A 20,400-nucleotide genomic window follows, 5' to 3' on the forward strand; every position below is an offset into this window, starting at 1 on the left:
AAGAACCCAGGACCCGGAGCCTACCACCCTGCTCAGAGCTTCAGTCCCATCTTGACTCAAGTCCAGGCCCAATTGTTTTGCAGCGTGGATGCAGCACAAGCTCCAGACCTGAGTCCGAGGTCTGCGTAGCGCCATACGGACGCATTGGCGCGGCTGTGACCCACGGGCCCAGCAAGTGTAAGCCCAGGTTTGCCATGCAGTGAGGACGCTCAAGCATGGGCTTGGGAACACCGAGTCCACAAGCGCCGGTTCCAGAGACGCAGGCTTAGTCTGCGGTGCAGGCACACGCTGGACAGGACCCTGTCTTATTGGGATAGGGTGTGGTTATGTGCAGGGCCTTGAGGACAATGGGGGTATGAGCATAAAAGAGTGGGAGCTGGAGAGAGCCAGATCCACCTGGAAAAAAGATCCCTTCAGTCTGGAATACCCATGTCTCTGCGCCGCATACCCCTGGTCCAGCGATTAGCGGTAAGGGGATTAGCCTTGGGCAGGGTCTTGCCTCCTCTCACCCTAAAGCAGAATGCTAGAGTCGGGCCTGAGCTGCACAGCTTTCTGTGCCCAGCTCCGTGCACCGCCCCCCCCCCGAGGGGTTCCCTGGGCCGCCTGACACAGGGGCTCAGCTCCAATGATGACGGGCCACCCGGGAGAAAACCCGTAGGGGTCCCCAGAGCTGGTGGGATGGCACCAGGCCCCCATGCAGATGGAGTGGTCTGCAGGGCTTGGGAGCGGAGCGCTCGGATTCTCCCATGGAGTTGGAGGGGAGAGGAGAGGTTTCAGATGGATGGAGACTGAACGACTAATACCAGCCTTGCCAAACCCAGACATTAACACCCATGAATCTGGCCCCCTTTAAAATCATGAGATCAACTTAAAAGTCACGAGATTTTGTTCAAATCATAAATTTGGGATCTTTCTATTTGCCTTTTGCTTTTTTAACCTTTAGGGGACACTCCGGTCATCTTTTCAACATGAAGGCTAGAAACTCAGGGGAATTCTCACACCGTCACTTGCCCCTAGGAGCAGGGACTTAAATAAACACCAGACTGGGTCAGACCAAAAGTCCATCTAGCCCAGTATCCTGTCTTCCGACAGTGGCCAGTGCCAGGTGTCCCAGAGGGAATGAACAGAACAGGGAATCATCAAGTGATCCATCCCCTGTCGCCCATTCCCAGCTTCTGGCAAACAGACGCTATGGACACCATCCCTGACCAGCCTGGCTAACACAAACTATCATCTTTAAGACTAACAGATGTATTGGAGCATAAGCTTTCGTGGGTGAATACCCACTTCATCAGACGCATGCTTATGCTCCAATACATCTGTTAGTCTTAAAGGTGCCACAGGACTCTCTATTGCTTTTTACAGATCCAGACTAACACGGCTACCCCTCTGATACAAACTATCATGATACTTGTGATAACACTGCAATGGTCGGCAGCACTGTAAGACCCCTGGGTCGGATGGGTTCTCAGCTAGCCATGCACAGGCCTAGTGCAGTTAACGGAGCTGCACACGGAGGGCAGGATTGGGCCCTACATTTGGAGCAGTTGTTGGTACAGTACGTTGAAGTTTCTGGTTTTTGCTTAGTGTGAACATGATCATACCCCACCCCCAATGCTCTGCATGGGGCACACCTCTCCTAAAACCCCGAAGTGGCACCATGCGCCTCTCCAGTGCCCAGCTGGACAAAAGGGAGCAGAGAAGTTAATGGGACTGGCTCACAGCCACACAGTGAGCTGGTGGCAGCCTCAGGAATAGAACCCAGGAATCCTGGCTCCCATCCCCCGACTCTGGCAGTCGGGGGTTCCAGAGGGGCATGCAAGGGAGGGGGTATAGTGCTCCAGAGGGGTCACGCCATCTCTTCCAAACAGGCAGGGCGAGAGAGACCTGCCTGCAGAGGCGGCCGGCCATGCCTGCATCTGGGGACCCCCTCTGGCCCAATGGCTCATTGGCCATTTTACCTGCACCGTGCTGAGGAGTCTGGCTAGGTCTCAGCCGACCCCGCGAATGTGGGCTCTCAGCCAGCTGACCCAGGAGAGCGCTTACTACGGTCACTGAGCACCCCCAGCATCCCGAGTCCTTGCTGGAGCCCGGCTCCCCGGTCTGGGCTTGGAATGCCTGGCGCCGTGACTCAGCAGCGGCACCTGGCTTCCATGCTCACATTTTCCGTCCTGAGCTGCAGGGGTCCAGAGTCCAGAGCCTTGTACTGGATCTCTAAGCCATTGCAGTCATCAGCTGCCCCGGCGGGGCTGCCATCCCCCGAGGATGACCTGGGACAGCGGCAGGTGGCTGTGGGGGGAAGAGAGGGGGACGAGCTCCCCCCCCCCGAAAGATTCTGTTGAAACTGCTAATATTAATGTGACGAAGCAAACCAGGCAATTGAAGCAAATCAGCCTGGGACCGGCAGGAAGCTCCAGCCATCCTGCTCTGTGCATTATTAATAAGAGCCTGGAGCCTGCACTACTTTCCTATGAGAGACACAACTGGCCCCACACAGCTTCCCTTCTGGATCCTAATCAACCCCTGCAGCCCTCTCCTCCCCCCCCCCCCAAAGTTCCCGTCAAAATCCCAATTCCCAAGCCTCAGTCCATTTCCTGCCAGGCAGGCCGGCCAATGCACTTGAGCTGGGGTTAGCCAAGAGTAGAATGGAATTAACAAATTAACATAAAAATACTAGTGTTTGATTAAAATTGCATGGGCAATATCCCCAAAGAGCTTGCAGCTTCCAAGCCCCTTCCCTCCATGAGACCCTTCATCCTCCGCTCGACCTTGCGCAGGGCAGCAGTGCTGTGACTGACGCAGAAGCACAGACAGATCTCACTGTTCACGCGCTGAAGGCCTCCGGGAAGATGCAGGGCTTGGCAATCTTCCATGTCTTTTTGGAGGGAGCTCACCTGTTCAGCAGGGTAGGGTCAGGACCCAATTTTCCTCTCATGGAGCTTATCTTAAGGTTTTATATTGCTGCCCATCACCATAGTATCTGAGCACTTTCCATTGGGCTGCAATGGAGCTACTCCTGATTTACACCAGTGCGAGAGGAGAATCGGGCCCTTTAACAGCCCGGCAGAGCGTCACAGAAATTAGAGGTTGGAAAGGGGCTGTTGGATCGTCTAATCCATCTGCTGGCTAACGCAGGATAGCCCCTTGCTGCACATTGCAAGAGGGTTTGGTGAACGGTCATGGAATGACTACAAGTGTACAAAGGAGTCCACTTTTCATGGCTTCATTGCATCGTGAGGAATGGATTTCCCCCCAGATGCAGGGGGAAAAGGGGGTTCTTTGGCAAATAGATGTAAAGCTGAAAATTGCCTGGGATTTGGGGGACATTAATATGCCTCACTCCTAACGGACCCATCACTAGTTAGTCCCCTTTCTGACCGATGGCTAGTGGGTATGGAGTAATGGGGACTTAAAAGGCTGTTTGACTCTTTTGGTTTCTGTGAGCTGTGGTTATTACTTCAGCAAATAAGACAGCTCTCTTGGCCAACTTTGAGGGGCCATATAGCTTCATGGAGTGTCATCATCATTCATTGGGGACAACTTCATATGGTATTTTAACACCACACTGCTAGACCTCCATGTTCACAGGCCCTGATACTGCACCTCTAAAGATTTATACGATCTGAAGAGAAACCAGAGTGAGTCAATGGGAGCTTTATCATTGACTTCCGTGAGTGCAAAGCACTAGCTCTGTAAGTGATCACAGTCGTTACGAGGGCTGGGCAAATAATTCATAACAAATAATTAATTCCACATCTTTTTCTCATTGCAAATTGTCCACGAACAGATTGTGATTTTCCCAAGCTTATTTGTTAATCAGAATTAGTCACTGAATTTCCACTAATAATTCTTTGTCTCTAGCTCCTCCCTGAGCAGTTAACAGAGAGTAATAGTGATTTGAGTGGTTTTGATTGGGCACAGGTCACATGGTATGTTTCTGGTCCCTGACTGGATAAATGTAAGGTCAAGTTTCTGGTGCAAATATGAGTCTGAAACTCACTATCTCTGAATAATCAACAACATTTGCTGAAATTCCCAAACATTCCTGCCAGTAAACTCATTTGCTAGACTATCCGCGGGGAGCAAACACAAAAGGGGCACACGCGGCCAAAGCAAATTCATTTCAACATTTTAACAAGCGGAAGTTAAAATTGCAGTATTTGCCCAGCTGTTGCAATGCTATTGTCTGCAATGATACTTCTGCTCTGGGGAGCGTGCAGGAGAAGCAGATGGGTGGTGGGTATTTGCACATGTTCTCAGATGCTAGCTGCACCTCTGTGATACCGATGATATTGCTAGCTGCAGCGCTGGGGTGGCTTGCAGGCTGCACCTCTGCGGTGTTGGCACCATATTGGGCTAAAACATCAAAACCCAGTTTACTTTTTCCAATTCCTTAAACATGAGACTCTCCAGCTCCCTTCCAGTGACACTTAAATGGTCTCTGTCATGTTCACAACATACATGCAGAGAAGTTAGATAAAAAACATAAAATACTGTTGAACCAAAACCAGAGAGAGACAGAGCAGGCTGCTCCCTATGGCAAGGCACAACTCAACCCATCTTGCTTTAGCCTGGCTCTTTGCAGACTGACTCTGAAGAGTGAAGATCCAGATCACACGCTTCCCTACAGAGCCCCCTAGCCTGCAAGCAGGACCAGGAAGCCCCCTGAGAATTTAGAGTGATTGTTTATCATTTTAACAGTTTTCAATACATCACATTCTCCTCCTTAGTGACACTCAGCAGATCATGTCCCTGACAGCTCCCTGCCAACTAGCAGCCTGCACTGTCAGACGTGTTAATCAGTGGGTGCAGCACTGCGTGCTCCTATTCTGCTTACCACGACACATTCACTTTGGAAATGCAGCTTCCACTCAAGCTGGCGGCCTTTCCTTTCCCATGCATTGTTAGCTGTACTGAACTATTAACTCTGAGCAAACATACAACCCCCCACTCCCACAGGGGCAAAGATTACAGGCTTCTTGCTTCTCCTTTCTGCAGCATTTCTGTGGAATTGTTTTGGATTTTAAACAGCCAAAAATTAAAAGGCCAAGTCTTTCTTTTGAGATGCCCACAGCCACCCCTGCCCATCACTGGGGGCACTCTGAGAGTTGTGACTCCCCTACTCCCTCCCTCCTGCCTGCATCTCCCCCCGAGCGACACTTCTGAAGTGTGCTGCTTTTCTGGATGTCATCTATATAGGTGCCCTCAGCATCACTACAGAGTCAACAGGCTGGTCCAGTCTATTTTGAAGCTGCAGACGTTCTGAGTATTTTGTGCTGGGCTGTTTAAAAGAACAAATAGTCTCTTAGCAAACTCTGATGGCATTGAGTCAACAGGGCTCAAGTGCAAGTCCGTTTGCTTTCCACAGAGACAGGGCCAGAGCAGGGTGAATGAGGCATAAGCGTTATCTATAAATCCCACGAATTTCCTTTGACGGTACTCGCAACTTATTTTAGCCCTTTGTGGGATGATGTGTGCGAGCCTATTTCATTCCCAAGGATGTTCACGGAAAGAGTAATCGTTGTGGATACACCTATGAAGGAGTAATTTCCCTAGTATTTGGATCAGGAGAGTTTGCACAACCATCTTGAAAGCTACGCATGAGCAGGGACCCTAGAAATCCGTCTGCCATGGAAAAACGTGGAATTTGCATTTTTACAGAGAATCTTTAGTTTTTACATTTTGTGAACAAATAAAAACATACACAGGGGAACCCCAATTATCTCATCTAATTGGGACATGAGCCAGATCGGATAATCAGAAATTAAGATAATCAGGAGAATGGGCAGGGCTCGGGCTGTCAGCTTAAAAATTGTAAAGATATCAAGAAAATATTGTTTTAACTGATAGCTCCATATATTGTGGCTAGGGAAACTGAAGTTCAGCCTTTCATTTTAATCGCAGAAAAACATGGATTTTTATAGGTTTTTTCATCAAAAAATTTTGTTTTGTTTTTTAATCACCAAAAACTAGGATCCCCATGAGTCATCCAATCAGGATGCAGCAAGAATACCATGTGACTTAAGTGACCAATCACACAGATATTGATATGTGAATACTCAAAGTAATTGTTTGTGACTGATTCATACGTTTGAAGACTAGAAGAGGCTATTATACTACAGTCATCTAGTCTGCTCTCTTGCATAATACAGACCACAATATTTCATCCATCTAGTTTAATAACTTGTGGTTAAACTAGAGCATCTTGTTTAGAAAGGCATCCAATTCTGATTTAAATACTCCAAGAGACAGAGAACTTACCACAGCCCTTGGTAAGCTGTTTCAGAAGTCAATTACCCTTGCTATTAACATTTTTCATCTTGTTTCCAGTTTGAATTTTTATACCTTCGCTTCCAACTATCGGCTCTTGCTCTGCATATCCTGAAATGTTTACAAAACCATCTGCTGAATAATATCAAATAATGGGCAAATCCATACAAAAAAGCAAAGCCTGTTCCTTTGTTAACAGAAAAAACAGCTAGATTCATAGGATAAATTGTTCACTGCAAATAGTTTGCCCAGCTCTAGATAAGACAACGGGCAGATAAGACGAGCCTTGTTTGGTTTTTGGTTTTGGCCTGAGAAATTTGAGCGTGTACAGCAAGAAGCCTTGGTCCCAGATACTTAGGGCTGATGACTGCTTTCTGGGTGCATAAGTCACTGAAAGTTACAGAAGAATGGAAAGTCTGAGACATACCAGAGAGACACTTCAGACAAAAATTCCAGGGTTTGTTTCACAGTTTCTTACCTGCCTGCCAGTTTGTGAAATGTGAAATACCAGCCAACTGTTCCAGAAGCAACGCCTGCGTTATCAGGGCGGGGTGTGAAAGGAGGGGTCTAGATGTGATGGCAAAGGAGTGCTGCTGGTACTAATCATGTCGCAGAGGCCAGAAAGGCGCCTGCATTTCACGAGCCAGGGCAATGCCAGGATACTCCTGGATAGCAATTCAAGCTTCAAACCTGGATTATTGTGTGCGGTGGAGAATCAGAATTTAGAACAGAACACTGGGTGAAAGCTCGAAATGCAAATGAACCAGGTGAAAAAAATATAAACAAACATGAAGGTTTATAAGGAGTTCTCTAAATGAAGGGTACGAGAGGACACAAAAGCAATGGAATATTGCACCAAAGAACCCTTGATTCTCAGCCCTTAAGCCAGTCTTCTGCCCAGTCCCGCCACCACATCCTATTGAACCAACCTACCCCGGAGGCTCCACAGCATTATAAATGCAGCCAGCGTAAGCTTCATGAACTGTTAGGAGCTTGCCGTTTTGTAGGCTAACAGTCGGGCGAGGCCTTTGGCCACGGCATAGTTTCTCTCAGCCAGCATTTCTGAGCTCTACAAAGAGGACTGCCTGTTCTCCCTCAGCTCTGACTGCATTGGCAGTGCAGAAACCAGTCACAGAGGTGGGTGGTGCCAAAGGTGGATGAAGCCAACCAACTAATCATGGTTCCTCCATATGCCCATAAATGAGGACAAGGACAACCCAATGAACGTTTCCTGGTGCTGCTTCTGAGAGGCCGCAGTGACCTCACTGAGTGTGTGGATCCTGCATTTACTCTTTTATGGGTATGCATTCTGGCTTCAGTGACTCAGCTCTTGTTTTAATTCACAAAGCGAAGCCAATCTCCAGGGGCTTGGCTCTGCCTTTTGTTTTGCTGGCTTGTCCAGTCATCTTATTTGCTGCTGCTAACGTTATCTCCTAGGACACTGGAAGACAGCCCAGTCTGAAGAGAGAACTAAAGCTTCCCCAGTAAGCTCCGAGGTATTGACACCAATAGAGTCTGGGGACATCTGCAGCCTGCACTGGGCCCAGAGGCCCTCCCGGTTAAAGCATGTCATTGGGGCGCATGAGGTTTCATGGTGCATTGGTTTGATTAGTCCCAAGAATGACCGGGTTGCAACTCCATTCTTAAAATGAACTGTCTCCAGCTACCACATTCATCTTGAGGTCTTTCCCCCTGTGACTGACTGGATCCCAGAGGGGAGCACATCACATGTCCTGGTGACCATTGTCCTAGTTTGCCTCTAATTGTCAGCCATGTCTGCTGGAGAAAATGTCTGATCTCTGCACAGGAAAATATTAATAAAAGAGAAAGAGAGAGGGTGGGAGAGAAGACCCTTGAGTGGTTTGGAAACTGTCTCTTATATTCCAAGCATGCGATTCAGGTTTTCATATCTGTGGTCCACAGTCCATCCCAGAGGTGCTCGGTTCACAGTGTTGGAACAATCTGCCAAGCAGACGGCTTGGCTAGGAGACGTTTCCAAAAGAAGCTGGAATAAGGAGGAAAGAGAGAACAGGATGAACGCCAAGGTTGTCTACACTTGACAGGCTTGTCTACACTTGAAACTCTACAGCGGAATGGCTCCAGCAGCACCACTGTAGCGCTTGAGTGTAGACACTACCTATGCCAAGAGAGGGGCTCTTCCGTCGGAGTAGGTAATCCACCTCCCTGAGAGGCAGTAGCTAGATCAACAGAAGAATTCTTCTACCCCGTCTACACCGTGGGCTAGGTCGGCTTAACTATGATTTTACACACCCCTGAGCGACGTTGCTGGGCTGCCCTAACTTTTTAGTGCAGACCAGGCCTTAGAGAGCGTGCCCACTGCAAAGCACAGAGAACTTTGCTGCATCTTTAGAGCTGCCACAAATGCCCTGCTGCACCCCACAGAGCCAGCTGCCCCTCAGAGCTAACAGAAGGGGCCCTTGGCTTAGACCCATCTTTGCTATGACTTAGGTTGGGAATATGGCACTAGGCACCTGGCGCTAAAGCGTCAGAGAATTCAGTCCTGTATTGTTCCAAGTTTCCTCCTCTATTCCCTTGCTGTCCTCATTTTGGGATTGAGCCTTGAGAAATCCTGGGACAGCAGGCTAAGGCACCATGGAGGGTCCGCGGCTGTGGCTTGGGTCTAAGACACAGCTGCGAAAGGAACAATGGCATTGCCTGTGTCAGCGGCAGGAGCTGACTGATGCTCTCTGCTAATCTCCAAGAAAGCAGAAGCTCCACCCTTAGCTGAGTCCTGTTCTGTAGTGACAATGTCCAGGGCAGAAAGCACAGTTCTCATGCATGGGATCCTATTTAGTATTTAAAGGGGGTTGCTTTTGGGAGGAGGTCACCTATCCCCAGGGGGCTGACATCGTCAGACCGATTGCATGCAGGCCACCACATAGCCATCGGACGCAACAACTTTCAGTCAGAGCCGACGCGGGCTGGATTTGAACCAGTGACCTACAGACGAAACATGCCACAGTCCATTACCTATCCCAAGCCATCTGCCCCCTTTCCCCTTTCAAGCCCCAAGAACGTTGGCATTTACCCAATGACTGCAGAGCCAGGCACATACCGCTGCAGTCACCAAAGGATTCATGGCTGCTGCTTCACAGCCCCTCCTCGCCCTCCCATGTACCTTGGCTGAGCAGCTGTAGGTTCCGGACCTCCTCCCGCACCTGGAGTTGCAGGACTTGCTGGAGGACCTCCTGCCGCTGAGACTCGTGAATAATGCCCATGCGCTGCAGCTTTTCTGCGTTCAGCCGCAACAGTGCCCGACCTGCCAAACACAAGCGAAGAGACAGCGCTCATTCAGAGTGACGGAGCAGCACCACTCCGACTCTCATCAGCGGTGAAATGGTGCGTGCTAAGGAAAGCCAGGCGCTGGGAACACCGGCCGGAGTCCATAGGCAGGTGCAGGGTGTTCTGGGCTGGGTTAAACATTGCTGGAGCTGGTGGGTGTATCAGCTGCCAGGATCGATGTAAAAAAGCCACTAAGCTCCTTCCTATAACCAGATAGCTCAAACAATAGGAGCCACCACCCAAAACAGGCATCTGGCAAGGCTTGAGTAAAAACGGAAGTGTGAGGCCCAAGGGGTTTCCCTGGGAACTGTCGTGGCAAACACAGGGGCTGGGGCACTGATTGGTGGAGCTGTGTGTGTCTGGGTGTCTCGGAGAAACAGGAAAAAGACCAGAGAAGCAGGGTGAGAAGCAGCAGAAAGCCAAGGATGCTGTCAGAAAAAGCACTGGCAACATGGCCCTGAGAAAAGCTGAGAGAGAGCTTTTGGGCTAAGCGCTGGCTGGAAAAGGGGCTTGGAACAAAGACACCATCTCTTGTTATTTGATTCCTGCTGTGTTTAGGGAAACAGGACTTTGTACATTCTATGCAAATCAATAGGACTGCATCAGAGAATCACCTGACTCCATCACCAATTTCTCCTCCTAACTGGAACAGCGCACAGGACCTTGAATTTTTGGCTAACCGCTTGGGTCAAAAGGTGCTCGCTTCCAAAAGGCAGCCATCAGGAAGAGTCCTAGCACAGCGAGGGCCAGGTACCCAAACAGGCTTCAAAAGTGCCCCATGAGTATTGCCCACAGGATCAAGCTGCAAACATCAAACACCCACATGCATAACCCGGCATTTGCATCTGCTAATGGGGAGGGGCGTGTTGAAAATTCATCCCCATAATGCAGAACAAATAAGCACCTGAATTCTGTTCATCAGAAAGGCAAGAAGGGAGGGACGGGGAGGGAAATGGTGACAAATGCAGCCCCCTCCAGCAGTGATCACCTAACACAGCAATGCAACAGCCTCAGCAGCAACCATACAATACAAAAGAATTACACCAGAGCTGCACACATGTAGTGTTTGCCGCTGCCGTATCACGTTCTTAGACTGAATCGTAATGCAGCTCCGGTAAGACTGTTAGTCAATTGAATTGTATATTGATGACTCTCCCCAGCTCCCTTTGTGGGGAGAGTCTCAGCCCTGCACTGACAAGCTTTTTGTCTGTCAAAATGACTTCTGTTGCCTGCAGTAAGTGCTCTATTGCTCCGAGTCCCATGCAAGGAGTACCGGAGCCTGGGCTGTACCTGGGGCCCATTCCAGGTGGTCATGGAAAGTAAAATCAGGAACGGGGGGAGGTGTTTTTCTGCAAATAAAGCCATGTTGGCACGCTTGTTTCCAGCAGGTAGTGTCTTGCTGAATGCACAGCTGTCAGTGTGCACCGCCACTCAGTGTAAACATTCCATTGTGGGTTCCGGGAGCCTGCCCTAGAGGCTAACCCGCGGGGCTCTCCCACGACTCAGCTGCAAGGGCTGTGCGAGCGCTCACACAAGGCTAGGACCAGCTTTTGTCTCAGCAAAAGATCTAGTCGCTCACCCTACTTGTTAAAGGCCAGGCTAAATCAAACAGAACCGAACAGTCACTGGGCACCCTTCGCCATCCTCTGACATTCCTGAAAAGGGCAAGGCTCCAGCAACGCCAATCACAAAGTGGCCCTAATCCTAATCCTGAAGTTTGGGTCAAGTGCTTGCCCCTCAGATCACATACTCCCTAAAGGCAGGCGCTTTCTATTTGTCAGCTCCATCTCCTGCATCAGGACATATTATTTGGAATGCCCCGGCTCCGCTCTTCTCTGGTACGCTGGCAATGTGAGGAGTTAAATTAGAAGTACCCATCGGAACACATTAATGTTCCCATCAGCGCTTTTAGTCACAGCCATTCTCCTCCAGTCCAGGGGCTATCAGAAGAGGGGTTTTACAGCCAGCTTTTGTCCCCGTCTCCCAGAGTACATTCGCTAATACTTCCTTTATTTCCGATGCAAGGACTTGGGTGAGCTGTTACATTAGTGCCGTGTCATTCCTCTAGGGCATGAGACAAAGGCATACAGCTTCCCATCTCTCTCGCTCCCTTCCCCGCTGCCTTCTCCTGGCAAAGCATTTTATGATCCATCTCTGCCTTGCAAAGCAGGCTGCAGACTAGTGATTCTGTGCAAGGTGGAGAGGGAGGGAAAAAAGGCCGGGACTGAGTCCATCGCCTTTGCTTTGTGGGGACTGGATTCATTTTCTGGGTCTCCTCAGACAGACACACCCATGGAGCGGACACTACTTTGACTACCAACACCCAGCTAGCTAATTGAAAACTTTAAAACATTACTTCTGCAGCTTCGCTTACTGTCTTTCTTGATGTTCTTCTACAAACATCCCTTTGTTCTTCAGATCAAACAGCCCCCGATTTACTATTTTAGGATACTCTGCTACAGTCTAACACCTGAAAAAAAGTGTAATTTATATGGCCATATCAGGTACCTAGATATTAAATACATATGTAAGCAATAACACCTGGCCAGATGTGCAGTGATACCAATACCTGCATAATGTAGGTAGATTGTGCAGTATGAGGCTGAATATCAAAGACCTTTTAACCGCTTGAGAACTGCAGGTATTTACTATAATGAAACTTCTTGAACTAGGTTATTGCTTTGCTTTGTTGTTATTTTTGGAGCAGGGAAAAAGCTGGTGTTGACTATCTTTCTGTAACAAGCTAATGAGCCCTGGCCTTTGTGGTTATTCCCAGTGACAGCTCGGCTAGAACCTTCATCAGCTGATTAGAGTCCTCCTTTGGTAATGGGAATGTAGCCATCCATTGAAATGAAAGGGATTCATGTGTACACATTCCAGGGCAGAACTTTGTCTATAGTATGTGTGTGTGGGACATAGGACAGTAGCAGAATCTCAGATCTGAAGCCTTTCAGAGTTTGAGGGAGAAGCGGGTGGATCCTCACATATTAACCCAGCACCTAGGGCTTCAGTTCTAGGTTGGATCCAGAACTGGGAGAGGCCTCAGGTATTTTCTGGTTTCTGTTTGGATGTAGCAAAATCTTGCAAGAACAGTCGCTCTGATGAGATTTTTGCTGAAGATGGTGGAAGTCTTACTATAGCTGCTGATCTCACTAGATTTACATCTTCCGAGATGGGCAAAATATCAGGATATCAGCAGAGCTGGCTTCATTTATTTTTCTTAAAACAAAAAAATGGCCCCTTTTAGAAAACAAAGAAATTCACAAAAAGCGGGTGACTTTTATAAGCTTGTCTTCTTGTGAAAAATTTTTCACAACACTTTATCAAAAGCATTATCCAAATATTTTTATGTATTGAAAACTGGTCTTGATGAAAATAGATTAAAATGTTTTGCAAAAACAAAACAAAAAACATTTAAAAAATCCCAGACAATGAAAAAAAATAGGTCTGTTTTGAATGCTGCAAAACAGAAACAACTTCGACATTTTGAAATTGTTTGCAAAAGATTTTTTTCCAGCTGATCTTATGATATTCCTGACAGTTTGGGTCAACATTCTTGCAAGAACAGTTTATGAGATTTTGCTGCTGTTGATTTCTAACACAACACCTAGGCATGATTTGCCTTGTAGATGCATCTGAACTCAACCGAAACCTACACTAAACTGAATCTGAATATAGAGAACAGAGCAAAAAGTCCCATTCACACATTATGTACATTCTGCAAAGTGTTCCTTAGGCTCTTAGTTCCACGTTTTGCTCATATCTGAGGTGCAGAGTGCCCACTGTCCAGTGTCTCATTGGATTAAAGGGTTTTGATGGCATTTTCCGCCTCTTCCTTGGGTGCTGTAGAATGAAGAGGTGAACAAGTTCCCATGTCTAACCCTGCAGCTATCGGCACGCAATGCAATCAGCAACAAATGATGAGGTAGGAAATTGATATTATGAGGAACAGGAAATTTGTTTAATATTTAATCCTCAATCATCTCTGCATTTCTAATGACTTTTCCAGTCACTCCCATTTTTTTTTGTCACATCAGGCGCCTTATTAATATTACATGAGATGAGTCTAGTTGTTGCATTGAGCAGAGCAATAGGCAGCAAGGCAGATAGGAAGAATGTCTTAGTAACTAGGGCACAAGATGAGGTTCGATTCCTGACTCAGCCTGACTCTTGGGCCAGTCATTTAATTAAACCTAGCCTCAATCCCACATCTATAGAATGGGATTAATATTTTCCTGCCTCTCAGGGGTGGTGTAGGGGATGAAAGTCTGTGACTGATTACCAGGTGCTCAGATACAACAGTGGAGAACCTAGCTAGCCAGACTCTCTGGCGTGACTGGATTCTAAAGAGGACAGCCTTCTGTTCAGCCATTTCCTCTTTTCACACAAAACCCACAGCCGCCTAACTTCTGAGCTGGGAAAGAAACTGGAAATGGTTAAATTTTGCTGTTAAAATAATAAGTCCTGACTCTTTTTTATTAAAGAGACAAGGTGGGGGAGGTAATAGCTTTTATTGGACCGACTTCTGTTGATTAAAAAGGCAAGCTTTTGATCTTACACAGAGCAATTCTTCAGGTCTGGGAAACGTACTCGGGGTATGTCTACACTACCCGCCGGATCGGTGGGCAGCGATCGATCCAGCGGGGATCGATTTATCGCATCTAGACTAGACGCGATAAATCGACCCCCGAGTGCTCTCCTGTCGACTCCAGTACTCCAGCGCCGCGAGAAGCGCAGGCGGAGTCGACGGGGGAGTGGCAGCAGTCGACTCACCGCGGTGAAAACACCACAGTAAGTCGATCTAAGTACGCCGACTTCAGCTACGTTATTCATGTAGCTGAAGTTGCGTAACTTAGATCGATCCCCCCCCAGTGTAGACCAGGGCTCAGAGGGTCACAGTGGGACAGATTGTTAAACTTAAGGAGTTAGCACATGTTGCAAGAGACCATTCAAGGTGAAGTGGGCAGCTAACACCTCTGCAGCTGTAGGACAAAGGAGGGTTAGTGCCTTACAGATTGTTATAAATCCAATGTCTTTTACTGAGTCCATGATTTTTAATGTCTAGCACAGTTATGAATTTAAGCTCCCAGGCTCGTCTTTGGAAGGTGGGGTGCAGGTTTCCTTTGAAGATGAGGACGGAGATCAGATATGGAATGTGCACCTTTCCCAGACCTGAAGAAAAGCTCTGTGGAGCTTGAAAGCTTGTCTCTTTCTCCAACAGAAGTTGGTCCAATAGAAGATATTACCTCACCCACCTTGTCTCTCCGATATCCTGGGACCAACATGACTACAGCTACACTGCAAACAACAATGGAAGATCTCTTTCACTAAGTCACCTTCAGGTGCCTAGACAGACACTTGAACATAAGATCTTGCCTTACAGTTTATTTTAAAAGACTGCTGTGACAGATTGCTACAGGCTCACCCATCCTGACACAGCCCCCAGCCCTTCCCAGAACCCGTCAGCATAAAGAGATTGTGGCTAAGGAGCTCCCCTCAGGTGTTGGTTAGCAGAGGGCCAGGAAGAAACTCAGCTGATTAGAGCCGGTCTTAGCATTCTGGGATGGGAGTGTGAAGCAGTTTTTGCTGCTGCCTCTCCTCATGGCTGCCTGAGCAGGGAAATGGAAGAGAAACTTACTTAAAGAAAGAAAGGTAGCTGAGATTTCCCTTTAAATCAGGGATGTCAAAGCCCTCATAGTACCCAAAGACCAACTTTGCCTGTCACAAGACATTCCCCCTGCAGTGCCCTACTTCCACCACGCTTGTCAGCAAGGGTTTTAAATGGCCTTGGCTCTGGGTGCAGACAGATCAGAGCTGGGCCCAGCACCCTACACTACAGAGGCATGACTCTGGCTTGATTCATAGAGGTAGGGGTCTTGTGCAGAGTTCAGATCTGGGGGTTGATTCCAAGCCCCTGAAATGGTATTTGGATCTAGGGGTTTGGCTGAAGGCTCCCTTCTAGCTCTGAGTATGGTGTTAGCTACAGGTGAGGACTGAGCTGTCTTGAGGGAGAGGTGTTGGGGAAACGTGAATCACATTCAGCTAGTTATGTTAATAAACCAAACCACCTGTATGCAACAACCACCGAAAGTCTTTACTCATCATCAGCATTTTTCAATTAGTACCAGCTGGAGAGGGAGCATCTACTGTACCTGTGATAGCGTGATGGGAAAAGGCCTCCACATAGATGAGATAGTTATGGGGACAGTGTTTCTTTAGCCATCTGCACACATCCTGTTGGGTCCATAACACCACCGGCTTGGTAAGGCTGCCTAGCGTGGGGCTGGTATGGTAAATGCCGTAGTGATCACAGGGACGACCCTACAGAGGTTTTGAAGCAAGAAACAGAGAAAGGGGAGGGTGTTAATGGACTTCAGTACCACCAGGAGGAAAAAAACTCAGCCATGGGATGAACAGAGGCCAGGCTGAAACATCGCTGGAGAAGAGAGAGGCTTGGATAGTCTGGAAGGGAGAACCCCACTGTTGGTAGCAGCAATGCCTGCATAACATTGCCCAAGCTACTTTGTAAGATCATCCTAACCCTCCTAATGGTCTTTTTCTTATTGGCTTGTCCAGAAGCAGCCTCAGCCGAGTTGTAGGAAACCATGCATGGACAGAAGCTAACACAGGGAGAGAGGAGAGGGACAAGAACTCAGATCCATGGCAAGCCTGTTGACTACGCCCCAGCTGTGTGTTCTACTCCTGCATTTTCCAGTCTTTCCCAGAAAGCCGCCATTCAGGAAGGATGTTGCATTGCATGGGCATGCTATGACTGCTGCTTACTGTACTAATCAGGATAATTTCCCTGTCAGTCTGTCCTTCCCCCATCTGCTCTCTCTGCCCGTTACCTCATCCTGTGTTTAGATTGCAAGCTGTGTGGGACAGGGACCGTCTTTCCCTCTTTGTATGCACAGTGGCTAGCAGAAAGGGGTGCAGAGCAGGGCCCCTAGGTTGCCTACATACAGACTAATAACAATACAGCATGTGATGCAGCAGCCTTTGTCTCAGAAGCATTGTCACTCCTGGTACTGCCCTGATGGTTTGCATTGCTCCTGGCAGTACCTCTCAATGTGTGTCTTCGTTCAGCTGGGGAGCGTGCGCAGGCGGAGAGCACCTGTGCTCAGCTGCTCGCCAGTAAGCACCCTCCACAACTTACCGCTGCTTTTCAAACAGTCGAGGCCCAGCTGCACCTATATTGTAAAAAAAACAGCCTTCACAAGAGCACACATGCTTGTAGCTGCCTGGGCAAACAGGGTAAATGCACCTGCACGTGGCGAGTGAAGCGTGACCCAGCCTTGTTAGCCCTCGGAGGTGCACTCGTCCAATTTGCATCCATAATCATGGAGGTTCTTTCGCCAGAGCATTTCTTGCCTGAGGGCCTCTGTCAGGAGAGAACAGCGCAGGCAGGCTCCCAAGAGTAACTGCAGCCTGGGCCCCACAAAACCTTTCAAGCCAATACTCTGATCTCCCCCAAACAAATAACTCTTGTCATCTCTCTTCCCTCCATATCCACCAGTCCCAGCACCTTCCCCTGCAAGCTGCCAATCAGTATCAGCGGTGAGGATTGTTTGGGGGAGGCACCTGTCCAGAGAGGATAGGACTGAGACCCACCCAACTCCTCACACAGGCTGCAAACAGTTCCTCATCAACATCGACCTCTGGTGGACGAGAACCAGCAACCCGGGGCCTAAAGGCGACCTCTTCAATTGCCGATCCTTGAGCCACCTGTGACGGGTTCTCCCCCTGGGTGCTTCCTAGAACTGGGGTACTACTGAACCCTCTGACCCACCAGCCTGGGCTCCCTCTCACACTGCGCTGCTGTGACAAGATGCAAAGCCCTCAAGCTTGCACTTGCACCAGCATTCACACGGCTGCAGTTACACGCAGGCTTTCTAGCTACCAGCTTCCCAGCCTAGGACCCCAGAGGTGTACCATCCTGCCCTGGTCAAATCTAGCCGGTTTGCCTCTCCCTCAATGTGAAGAGAGCCATGCACACTTTTGGTGACCAAGCTGAGATTTTCCCCAGACACTTTAGTCAAATGCAAACTGGTTTGCATTAAAACACAAAATAAGTTTATTAACTACAAAAGGATGGATTTTAAGTGTTAGCAACAGATCAAAGCAGATTACCTAGTAAATAAACAAAACCACAAACTGAGCTTAACATACGAGATAGGTAGGATATGAATTAGCAAATTCTCACCCCGAGTGATAAACAGGTTGGCAGATTCTGAAGGCACAAGCTGCCTTTGCTTTGCAGCTTGGGTTTCCCAGGTTTTCATACACAGGCTAGAAATCCGTTTAGCCTGGGACCATCACTTCCCCCAGTTCAGTCTTTGTTCCTCAGGTGTTTCCAAGCGAGTTGTTGTAGGGAGAGTGAGGTACCATCATAATATCATTTCCCCCTTTTATATCTTCTTCCCCTTGCTGGAAAGCCCTTTTGCTGTGACCTGGGTCAAACAGTTCTCATTGGGTGGTGCTATCTCTGAGAGGTTTCTCTTGTACGCAGTTCCTGGGGTAATCCTTGTGCTTGTGTGCATTTCCTCAACAAGCCATTAACATTGTTTGGCCTTTTTCCTGTTGTACCCGAAAGGCTGCTTGTGGATGTTTTCAACCTCACAACATGTTTCAGTAACACACACATGGCCAAACTTCATAACTTCACATACACCGATAGCACATACAATCCAAGGAGATATTACTGTCTAGCAGATCAAGGATTTTAGAATGATACCTCACAAGGCAGACTTTGTACAAAACATGTCCTAATGACATGACAGTGGTGAATAAGGGGGTGCCTGGATGTCCCACCCCCACTCCCCCGCTGGGTGTGATTTAATGCTGGCGTGGCTGCTGCATCTTCCCCTGGGTAAATGGGAGAGCTCCACCTTTTTGAATTCCCATTTCGTTACTGTAAAATTGGTGCTGTGCTAGAGCTTGATGGGGGGCGGGGGATGGAAGGGGGGCCTGTCACGTGCTGTTTCCTTCCTTTCCGCAGAAAAGTGTATGTGACGTTCCAGGGAACCGTTCTGCAAAGATGTCCCAGCCAGCCGTGACTTTGCTAGTTAGGAATCCAATTACAACGAATGCTCAGGGCTGTTACGCACTAATGCACTGGCCAGAAAGCACTTGCTTATTCCTTCCCTCTGCCTCCACCTGCCCTGAAATCCTCAGTCACACATAATGCTGGGAGATAACAGCTCCTTCCTCAACTCCCTTCCCAGGGGGGTTGCGCCCGAAGGCAAACAGCAATGAGCTCCCAGGTCTAGCTGTTACAGGGCTCATCCAGGACCTTCTGCAGCCACCAAGGGGATCAGCTGCAAAATCAGCCCCCCTCTCCAGTGTGTTCCCTAGGTCCAGCGGGGAGGAAGAGCAGTGGTGCAGGGTCACTGTCCCGGCAGGATCATTTAGGGGACAGGGTTAATCTCCAACTCACAAGACGTTGGCCCTGACCAAAGGGGACCTGAATGCTTACGTGCCCCACTGAGCAAGCCAGGACATTTCCCAGCAGTGCCTGGTGTCTTGCTGTCCCTGTAAGGATTGCCAGAGCAGAGCCGTCGGGCACCGTCTCTGAGAGCTGCCAGTGCCAGGTGAATCAGAGGAAGGTGCAAGCTCCATCCATGGGGGCCGCTTGCTCATGGGGAAGTCACTTCCCTGCCCTGGCAGTTAGAGGTTGGCTCATCCCAATGCAGGAAAGGTCTTCCGGGTCTTCGGCGGCTGGTCCCTCAGTCCCTCTCGGAGCAAAGGACCCGCCGCCGAATTATGAAGCGGTGCGGTAGAGCTGCTGCCAATCGCGGCTTTATCTTTTTTTTTTTTTTTTCCGCTTCGCCTCTTGGGGCGGCGAAAAAGCTGGAGCCGGCCCTGGCCAGAGCGCAAGACTCCCCAGCGCTGTTCTAAAGCAGCAGGGCTGAGTGTGCGGCACCCCGTGTGACCTGGAAACAACAACAGGCTGGGACTCGCCCCCCTCGGCGCTCAGCCCTGTGGTTTCAGTGCACATACCCAGCGCCGGACTGGGATGTCCAAATGCTGCCAAGAGATTCAAATGGGGAGTTCAAGCGACATTTCACAGCCCGCTCCAGGGATGGTCCTTTCAGAATAAGCCCAACATTTGAGACACTAAAGCTGCCTAGAAACCCCCTCCCCCCCAGCACAACCACCTTGTGCTTTGCAATGCTCACGAGATGGGTACGGAAGCTGCAGCCCACCATCCTTTGCCATCCCGGTATGCTTGCTGGGCATCCGGCCCTTGCTGTCCCCCCTTGGCTTCAAGAAACTCTCGGTCTCCATCTCATCCCCAAATTCTTTATCCCACTTGCACTGGGAGTGAAGTCATCCCAGGTTTCGGACACTCACAAGGAGCCAGAGTGAGGGAACAGGTGACTAGCTCTTTGCACGTGCACTGCACCCATTCTCTCCAGAGCAAGGGGGCCACCCTCACAGATTGCAGGGATTGGGCTGATTTAATCTGCTCAGTGCAGAAAGAAGCAGTCGCCAATGATGGGAGGTGAAGGGATGGATGCATTGAACATTATGCAACAGAAAGATAGGGGCTGGAACTGCATCTGCAGCTCACAGCTCCTGCAAATGACTTAGCTAATAAACCTGTCTATGGTCCACTGTTGTCAACCAGGCACCAGCAAGTTACCTCCAGCAAAATGCAAAAACCCTGTTGATGGCGCTGGGAGCATATGGCCTGGGCTGGCGCAGTGGCATCACTTACACCTGGACCCTGTTGTTCTGAAGAGGATGGAAGAGTACAAGAACAGCTTGAGATTCAGCAAAGGCCTCTCTGGTCCTGGTGGACCTGCCGGCTTGCTGGTAAGAAGA

The 20,400-nt window shown here is 49.0% G+C and overlaps 1 protein-coding gene across 1 annotated transcript in view; it reads right to left on the reverse strand.

Moving 5' to 3' along the window:
- Window positions 1–8,252: 8,252 nt before the first annotated feature.
- The window catches only part of SAMD10 (sterile alpha motif domain containing 10), a 35,440-nt gene continuing 23,292 nt past the window's right edge, over window positions 8,253–20,400 (reverse strand). Inside the window, exons 3-5 of the mRNA XM_065414967.1 lie at window positions 15,726–15,894; window positions 9,410–9,550; window positions 8,253–8,275 (exon numbers count right to left, since the gene is read on the reverse strand). Coding sequence (XP_065271039.1) covers window positions 8,253–8,275; window positions 9,410–9,550; window positions 15,726–15,894 — 333 coding nt within the window. The remainder of the gene's footprint in view (window positions 8,276–9,409; window positions 9,551–15,725; window positions 15,895–20,400) is intronic.

The sequence above is a fragment of the Emys orbicularis genome, chromosome 12 (genome assembly GCF_028017835.1).
Source record: "Emys orbicularis isolate rEmyOrb1 chromosome 12, rEmyOrb1.hap1, whole genome shotgun sequence".
Lineage (NCBI taxonomy): Eukaryota > Metazoa > Chordata > Testudines > Emydidae > Emys > Emys orbicularis.